The sequence below is a fragment of the Vespula pensylvanica genome, chromosome 2, assembly GCF_014466175.1.
Source record: "Vespula pensylvanica isolate Volc-1 chromosome 2, ASM1446617v1, whole genome shotgun sequence".
NCBI lineage: Eukaryota > Metazoa > Arthropoda > Insecta > Hymenoptera > Vespidae > Vespula > Vespula pensylvanica.
In genome coordinates this window covers 9105537-9115198 of record NC_057686.1, presented here as the reverse complement: position 1 = coordinate 9115198, position 9662 = coordinate 9105537, and the positions used below count along the sequence as shown (strand labels likewise).

At 37.4% G+C, this 9662-nt stretch overlaps 1 protein-coding gene and 1 long non-coding RNA gene across 4 annotated transcripts in view; one reads left to right on the top strand and one right to left on the bottom strand.

Moving 5' to 3' along the window:
• Position 1: 1 nt before the first annotated feature.
• Positions 2 to 1464, top strand: LOC122638226. Its single transcript, XR_006329386.1, has 2 exons — positions 2 to 502; positions 764 to 1464. It is a non-coding gene; the product is annotated as an uncharacterized LOC122638226 (long non-coding RNA).
• The window catches only part of LOC122638224 (sodium-coupled monocarboxylate transporter 1), a 34579-nt gene continuing 26325 nt past the window's right edge, over positions 1409 to 9662 (bottom strand). For all 3 annotated transcript variants that reach the window (XM_043831088.1, XM_043831087.1, XM_043831089.1), the window contains exons 2-6: positions 6609 to 7219; positions 6352 to 6526; positions 6123 to 6280; positions 5892 to 6032; positions 1409 to 3552 (exon numbers count right to left, since the gene is read on the bottom strand). In XM_043831088.1, the coding sequence (XP_043687023.1) occupies positions 2400 to 3552; positions 5892 to 6032; positions 6123 to 6280; positions 6352 to 6526; positions 6609 to 6964 (1983 nt within the window). In that variant the 5' untranslated portion in view covers positions 6965 to 7219 and the 3' untranslated portion in view covers positions 1409 to 2399. The remainder of the gene's footprint in view (positions 3553 to 5891; positions 6033 to 6122; positions 6281 to 6351; positions 6527 to 6608; positions 7220 to 9662) is intronic.

Genomic DNA, 9662 nt, shown 5'->3' with positions numbered 1-9662 from the left:
ATATGTAATATCGGAGTTCCACTCCTGACTTACTACCACGGTTGTTTGTCCGATTGTAACATTCGTCTAAGAAGGAGAAGGAAAAAGAAAAAAATGTCAACAAATGAGAAACGAAGGTATGTAGAAGGGGAATCTAGAAGGGAGACGAATCGACAATCGCTTAGAGACGCTACGACGAATCGTGAATTCCGATGTAATCAAGCATATTTTGTTCTTTGGTCAAATTCCGATTCGATAGAGTCGAACGTAAAGAGGAACCTGAGTCTATCGCCAGGTGATAGGCCACGTGATTGACTTATCTTGCTGTCGAGAAAGGAAAAACGGACGACGAACGTTGTTATGCGAAGAAACGAAACGACAAACGACTCGACGCAGCACAGGTCTTTCGACTACTAAACCTTCCGCCCCGTCGCTTTCCACGAATATAACCAGCCACGCTTCTGATGCTATCACCGCTACTACTGCCATTACCACTGCTACTACACCAACGGAGATGGCAGTGGTACGTCATCGTCGGCTCTACAGTTTCCACGCACTGACAGTTTCGTAACCTTCCCCGTAGAGCGCTTTCAACTTTACCGCCTGTCGTAATCGCGCCTTTTCACTGTAAATTTCAGTACCCAACGACAGTTCTTGCATTTGAAAGACTTCGTGATTACGTCATAACCTCAAGCTATCCCGTTATCGTTTTTAAGAGCCTACTTTGAATAGATTCTTATTTTTGATAATCCGACGTAATATTATATCTGTTTTTGTTTTTCAGTAAAATCGACGGATTCCACACTTTTTTCCGCTTTTTCCGATGAAAAATGTAATTTATCTTTGATCAGGATATTCGAAAACAAAAGAAAGAAAAAAATGGAGATGTGGGGGCTTTGTTTCGGCACTTGGTGTTAGAGTTGAAAACAGAAGGTTTTAATCTGCCTTTGTCAGCCCAATCGATAACCAGCCGCGTCGTTCTACATATATATATATATATCATAGTATAACAGTGCTACCAACGTGTTGCTCGAAATACGGGTAGGAGAATGCGCACTTTCGATGTATATATAGCTTGAAAAAGTGAAAAATTCTAGTAACTAAAAAACCTCCTTGACCATGCCTATATCTATGAGATAGAAATTAATCGAAGTAATTCCTACTCGTTATCTACTAAGTAGGCTTTGTCGATTGTCGGTTACTTTATCGACCGAGTAAGTACGCGTGTTATCAACTCGCAGCATTTATTCGAAGGTACCCTCGTTCTATGTCGGAGGAAACATTCTCTTTAAAATCATAAGGTAAATGTCATGATACATAACGGGTTTGGGCATTCAGCTCATTTTGTTATTAATCATTAATTATTCGAATTGTGGACCGTGCGTATAACGAGCTATAAAATATATTGGATAGATTGAAACATTCCATGTTCAATTGTGAAGATTATATTTAAGAATAATAAACGCTAATTTGGTACAAAATCTACATTTATACGAATTCAACAAAAATCCACTCTCTCATCCAACTTTAACAAATTTTCTGCGCTATATATTTATATATGTATATTCGTTCTATTATAAAATATAGTGTTAAACATAAATATGCTCATTGACGTCGTACAAATCATATGGCATTATAGGATTTATCTCATTCATCGTTCGATCATGGCGCAAGCTACGATATTTACAAAACAAAGAAAGGAGAAATAAAATCAAATTAAAAAACGCAAACTAAAATTTGTGTATCAAATATGCCTACGCTTTCATCGTTTGTGATTCGTTATTATGGAAAACTTAATCGAACTCAAGCTCGAGCTCGCAATACTTTTTTTTCTCCCATTTTAAATAACATTAAATGATGAAATATCTACGATAGCAAAAAAGTATCTAGACGCTAAATATTCGTTCGAGTCGATGAATATTTTTCATCCCGAAAATAATCGCAAGTAATCGAAAGTAATCGCAAATCCTACCGAAGTTTGGATCTCTTATATATCCTGATAAAGAAGAATAAGAAGAAAAAATGGCAGAAAAGTGAATATCACCGGCTAATGACCGGATCGTCAGTCTTATGCCGAAGCTAGAACGCCTTTCGTGCATTCGATCGAGACTCGGGTTTGTTTGGTATCGTACAGGGAGGTATTATATTAAAATTCGATATTTGTTAAATAATCCGTCTTTCATTGCATACGTTCCGATGATCGATCATTTTTGGAACTTGAGAACGGCGTGTCTAATGTAGCTATTCTATTATGGCACGTCGAATCTAAGTATCCGAGTTTGAAAATTTCAATCGGAGTTATATATCGTTCAATACTCAACTTGATTTCACAGTCTGGCAGTAAGCTTGCACGTCCACAATATCAGGACACCGAGCGTGATCGACGAAATGAATTTTGGACTAGTAGTTAACGAGCATTCTCATAGTCTCGTTCCTTTGAAAATTTCATTCGTAACCTCCAACGAGCTTACACCTTTCAGAGCGCTTAGTTTTTGGATATAACCATTATCAAAACGAAGCTTTTCGTTATTATCTACCATTCCTTGAACTGTAGTTGTCTTCTCGTTTCCAGTTGAAATCGATGTAATAGAGCAGGAAGAAGTAGCATTCATTGTGTTGTTTCGATTGTCGAGACGTGTACTGCTCGCATAGAGTCTTTCCTTACCCGGGAAAAACTTGGACAATTTGTATGCTATAGGATGGAGCAAGTGTAGCTCGTAAGCGTCTTCTTTGGGATCAGCCGTGAATAGACTGACTATTATTCCGACTAGAACTGTCGATACACTGCCGATCAGAGCATAATACATGTAGGTAATCTCATAAATAAAGGTCAGTGGATTCTCGGACGTTTCATTGCTTAACAGATTCATTGATCCGACATTTTGGTTATTAAGAATGGTCGATCGGTTTGATATCGAGTTTAACATATTGCTTGGCTTCGTTATCCAAGATGAGAACGTATCGTTCTGGCAGCCTTCCGTTGACAAGGATAATATGTCATCTTTCGTTTCCACAGTGAGATGTCCAAAGGTCAACCAAAGTGTCGTACAATGACTGAAGATCATTCCCGCAGCTGCACCTTTCCAATTGGCACACGGTACGAGCATTGCTAGAATGAAGACGCCTAAGAGAGGACCGGAAGTAGCCGATGTCATCAGCATCGACGATTCTATTACTCCGGATAGCATAGCTACGACGAAACTGATACCGATTATTAATACTCCGTAGAAAACGGACATTATCTTGATCATTCGTAGCTGCATCGTATCTTTGAGATTGCTGAGTGCTGGAATTTGACTTAGAAAATCCTCGAACGTTACCGTTGCCAGAGAATTCAGGTTTGAGACAGCTATTGTTAGAGCGCTGTTGAAGAGAGTCGCCATTACCAAACCTAATAGACCTGGCATGTTAAGAAATTTGTCTTGTACGAAGAACGGCACGATCTCATCAAACTTAGAGATATAACCTAATTTGAAAGGATCGCAATCGGCGTAGTTGGCGAAGATCACCATTCCCACCACCCAGGAAAGTGAGAAGAGAACAGCAATGGTCGGTATGTTTGCCATCATAGTTCTGAAAAAAAAAAATAAAATGTTTGTTTCGAGTTTGTGAATATACGAAAATTCAGGTTACGATTGGGAAGATAAGAGTAACAGAAGAAGAGGTAGAAGAAGATAAAGGCGAACCCAACTCGAGTTAGTACGGAATTAGGTTCGGATTATATTCGACTTTACTCAGTGGATTATCTTGGTTCTCGGCTTGATTGGAGCCAAGTTTCGCGTATGTGCTCTTCCAACAAATAACGTAGTCGAAAGATTTATACGCGGGAGTTCGGTTTCCATGGGTAAGAACGTATGTTGGCCGGATCTGAATTGATATTATTGACCTTATTGAATGTCGAGTATTTCATACCGAAAGTTTTGGCCTTGTGCCATTTACCTCGACGAAAGGCTTCATCGATTATATCGTAAGGAGAACAATTTTTGAAAAATCTCAAAATACGACCTAATTGTTTTAAAAGACGCACTTTTCGTCTTCTTCCTCCCTTTTCCCATAGAAGCAATAATGACGCGATATCAGTCGCTTTCAAAATCAATCATCTAAGAATCACAATCTTTACAGCTTAATAATCTCATATTTTATTTTATAATAAAATCAGATAGTTTAATGAAGAATAATAGTTTAATGCATAGGAAAGATAGATCGATACATTGGCGGAAAATAATAATTTTCTCCACTTCAACTGATTGGTTAGCCTGAATCTAGTAGCAATTTGAACCGTTCTCAGCTTTATATCGCATTCCATTTGTTAGTGGTCTACTCGAAAACTCGCGTTTCCCGGCCATTTCTATATTTAATGAGACAAACAATGGCGCTAGCTACTCGTTTATTATTCAAAAATGCAATCCCGCAGCATTGTTTTCTTACTTTCAAACAGGTATCCACCTTTCTCTCTCTCTCTCTCTCTCTCTCTCTCTCTCTCTTTTTCTTTTTCTGTCGTTTACACGACTATTTCTACGAGGGTCATCGTCGTTATAGTTACCATTCGTATTATCGCATCGTAGACGAACAAGAATCGAGTGAGAGTTAGGAAAGTTTCACGTCGACGAATCGAATTATTTAATTCTCAAGGGAGAAGCAACATAGTTGGTTGTGTTTCGCAAGCGAAAGAGATAGCTTACGAATTATTTCGACACCCGACAATGACGCTTAATCCCCTTTTGCATGGTCGTTTCAAGGAAAACACGGTATGTTAATAGATAACGCATCTACTTCCCGTAATTTTCTTTTTTCTTTTTGTACTTGAAACGTATTTCCTAATTTGCTGACGTTAACATTGTTGACGTTATAGATATATGAAAAATTCATAAATTTGTCGTAAAAAGTTTTGACGATTTTTCCGCGAAAGATAATAATTTAACTAATAGTATTGAAAATTATTAATTATACTTATTTTTATCAACAAAGTTATATAATCTTTAAATTGCCTAGTTAGAATACATGATTTAGTAAACTACATAATGAGAAAGAATGATCGATTGACTTTTTAGTGAAAGGATAGATTTAGAAAATAAAAGTGAGTAATGTACGATAATGGAGAAATTTTGGCATAACGAAACTCTTCTTCGTCACGTGATCCGAATGTTCGCAAGCGTAATTAACGAGCATGCGAACGCGTTCACATTGGGTCTAATTACTTCACTTCCAGATGTTCTTGTTGAGAAAACAGTAGGAAGTCTCTGTAAGCATTTATTTTGTCGACGAAAAGGTTTCAAGACGAATATTCAAGAATTATTGTCTTACAAAAAGTACAACTTGTTAACGCGTTAGTTGGTTTGTTATCTTACGAAGAATGACATATTGAAAATACAAAAAGAGTATTTTACAAATAAGAATGAAAAGAATATATGCAGTTACTGCGAAATAATAAAAGTAAGCTTTCAATGAGGATCTGCAACAAACAAGGTCGCGTAGTGATAATTCGCTCGTCGATTATTGTTATTATCGTAATTTTCTATAAGAAGTGCTATCGTAATAACGTGTATTAAGGATAGTCATACGTAAAAACTATTAACATTGCCATTTTCATTTCGTTCATTGGAAGTCCCGCGTTTTAATACGATCTACCTCACCGGCAATTACTTATCAGGAAGTGGAAGATGCTAGTACGTAATCATTAATCTTTTTCTACTTCACGAAAACAGACCTATTACCGATTTCTCAAAGTTGCAATTTTAATTCAAAAATGGTTTACGGACGTGCGTATGGAAATGCGATTAATCGATACATCATTAATTATTATAATTAATTTTGTTATCCTTGATATATGATTTTAGTGTAGTTATCTTGAAAAAATTCGCTATATGGTCAAATTCTTTTTTTTTTATATAATAATATTAAAAAACTCTTACTTTACAACTTCTCTCTTGCTCTTCATACTGCAGTATCTCTGGACGAAATTCTGTTGACATCCGAAAATAGATAGACTCATGAAAAGCTGACCGAGTACTGCTGATACCGTCGTTACACGTACCGTAGGATCCATGTCGAAGCTGATAGTAGTAATAATAAAAGAACACAGTTGAGTTAAACAAGAGTACGAAACGGAGAAAATTCATGATTCGGGCCGTATGTGTACTTACTTGTAGAATTCCCAACGACCACGCTCGATAGTGACGTTGAGGACTTGTTTAACTCCACCTGGTACCTCTATGGTACCTTGGACGATTAAAACGATCGATATTCCTATCATCATGAGCCCCTGTATAACGTCTGATAAAATGGCAGCCTTTAAACCTCCCTGCAAAATCAATCATAATAAATTTCGGATGCTCGAAATTATTTCCGACTAGATTCGACATTAAGACATACCATTAATGTAAAAATTACCGATATCGTGACGATACCGATTATGCTGGCCCAGTAAGGTAATCCGATGACAGCTTTCAAAGCAACACACGGCGTGAAAACGGTGACTGCTAAATTCAACAAACTTCGTATCACGTAAGAAAAGCTTGCAATGCATCTAACCAGCTTCGATTTGAATCTAAACAATTTTTAATTGTGATTAAATATGGGACTACGATGAGGATAATTCAGCATTTATTCCTGAAAAAAAAGATAGATACCTCATATCCAAATATTGATAAACCGAAGTGATCCCAAGATCGTAGTAAATCGGCACGAAGATGTAGCAGACGATGGGGTATGCCAAGAGCATGCCATATAGTGTTTCCCACATAGCGTTGCCTCTATAGTAAAGCTCGGAAGGATATCCGAGGAAACTTCTAACACCTAACGTACCTCTAGCTATGGATAACATCATCGCACCCATAGAAATGTGTCCAGCAGCGAAGACATAATCAGCCTTGGTCTCTTTCGTTTTTCGTCGAAATTTTCCCCATAATGGTAGGACGAAGGATATGACGATAAAAGCAATAAAGATCAGATAGTCGACTATCATCGAAGACGCTTCGATAGTCATCTTGAAATGTCGTGGTGACGTCCGTTTGTCTCACGAACTTGTTGTCTTCGTGAAGAATACCACAAGGGTCGATTTTAACTATCCGGATCGAGAGTACTCGAGCTTGAAGTCGAGTCTCGAGTGTAAAGAAGTACCTTCGAAGAGCCGCTTAGTAGTCTGTCTCTCAAGATCACTCGTGAGATTGCCCGTGGACGAAAAGTCACGTGGCTAGGTCTTCTTTCTTTTCTTTCTTCCTTCTTCTTCCACTTCTAGTTTCTACGAAAGAACCGTGCTCTCTGTCAGCTTATACTCGATATCTGTTCTCTTCAGCAATGCGCAAACGTGTGAGATGAATCTATATATATATATATAGATTCATGTATATGTTTACTTGTGTGTACGTATCTCGAGCGTAGGAAGTATCGAGTATTGCGGGTTATGTAATTTGGCGAAATGAGCGTGACTCAATGTGATCGATGTGATGCGAACAGAACGACTGCACGTACTGACTACTACCGAGGTAAAGCACTTGATGTTATTATGCTAACGACCTAGACAAAGAGCGATAGAGATGGAGAAAGAGAGAGAGAGAGAGAGAGAGAGAGAGAGAGAGAAGGAGAGAAAGAAAGAAAGAGAGAAAAAGAGAGGGAAGAAGCGTGCCAAACACGATCCAGACGAAGAAGGAAAGAGAAGGATAGGCCAATTGGTTATAAAAAAGGAGTGGGAGTGTGCGGAAAGAAATCTGAAAAAATGTATCTACCATATTACCCCCTCTTCTTCTTTCTTTCTCTCTCCACTTTCTTATCTCCTGCATCGTTTATCAGGCACATCGATGTGTGATTCGCAGAAACTTGCGACGTCCATGTGAGAGAATTAATCGTAACGATTGACCTGTTCGCGATCCCGCCAACTTGTCAACTTGTACAAACAAGTATCTACATAATCATTATCAAATGGACTCATGTGATTCATGTTATTCATGTGACCGTTGTCTGACGAGATAAAAAAAGAAGTAACATCAAAATTATTCTCGTGAGGCTGTCAACTGGCTATCGTTCGGAGCTCTTTCACGATGTGTGATTTTAATTTATGATACCTCTTTATTATTCATTCTTTTTTTTTTAAATCTCTGTATTTTTTAGCTTCCAAAGAAACACGTTGTATATTTGTATCGTTATCATATCCGATGTTTCACTATGACGATAGTGAATCCATGACTCTTAAATAAAAAAAAATGTTGATCTCTTTTTAGCGTTCATGGACTCTTTACGATTCGTTCCATTACAGTTTGAAAATTTTCCATTCCGAGAAACGTTAATCCTCGAAATCGACTTATCTAGTTTTTACGATGGAAAATCTGTTGTGGTTCTTTATGTCGATGTTGGAAACCTTAGCCTCTTGATCTTTTACTAGGGTAATTTGGCAGTGTTTCGTCGGTCGAGTCTAATTAGTTCGAACATTTTGATCGAAACAGCGATATCTTGCGATAGAATAGAGAGACTGGAATCGATTTAATTAACGTTTGCATTAAGATCACTTGATGTTTGCATATCACGCAAGCGGAAAATCTTTGGATTTCTCCTCAGACACGCAGACACTCATCAGAGATAACAAACCGATGAAATTATGCCGAAAGATTGATTCATCCTATCCCTAATTTCCTTTCCTTCTCTTCACTTTTGTAGATCATTCATTGAATTTTCCTTTTGATCAATCGAGATCTTTTCAAGATGTTTACGTTTATAAAAAACCTTCGACAAAGTTTCAAATCATATGCGTAACTGCTAAGATAGGTGATTGCAGATAGGAAGGAATAAAAAGAAAAGAAAAACGTTCCACTTTAATCGAGCAACCAGAATGCGGATACTGGAAGACCGTTAGAGACATGGCGCCAAGATTAATTTCAACTTGGCGTTCGTATCCACGTTCGAACGATATTTGTCCGAGAGGAAAGGTGCCACAGAAGTAGACTTATGTTTCGAACGAATATTCTTTGTTACGAAAATTTGCACGAAAATCGAACAAAAGGGTTTGGTGAATTTTCCTACTCTTTTTTTTTTCTTTTTTTTTTTTTCGTATAAAGATAGTCAATATTTCTTCTTTGTTTCCTTCACTTCGCGAATGCACATTTTAAAGATAGAGAAAATTACAGAGAATATACCTCGATGCATTTTCTGTTCTTTTTTTCTTTGTTTTTTCATCTACTTTTTCGGCACGGACACCGTGTGATGAAGCAACACGACCTACATTTAATAATAGAAGCCGATTCAAAAAGTAGCGTTATCTCTTTCGCGTGTTTTTGCAAAGTGAAAAAATATACGAGAGGGACAATCCAGAATGTTCGTCGAAGAGATGTGCAATGGGTGCTTACTATTCATGAACTTTCTTTTTATCAACGGCGGACCTATGTACGGGAGGCTTCACCGATACTGAACTTCTTTTTTCATGAAAGAGTATTGAATTTGGGTTCTCATATTATTTAAATAAATATTTTTCGAAACGCATAATATATGAAAGAGAATACTTTACCTCCTTCTTTATAGTAAATCAAATTTTATCAAGCGATTATCATATTTTCACCATAATTGGAATGAAGTGTTACGTGACTCTCTCTCTCTCTCTCTCTCTCTCTCTCTCTCTCTCTCTCTCTCTTTCATTCTTTCTCTCTTTCTTCTTTTCTTTCTCTCTCTTTCTCATAATATGTACATAAATGATATAG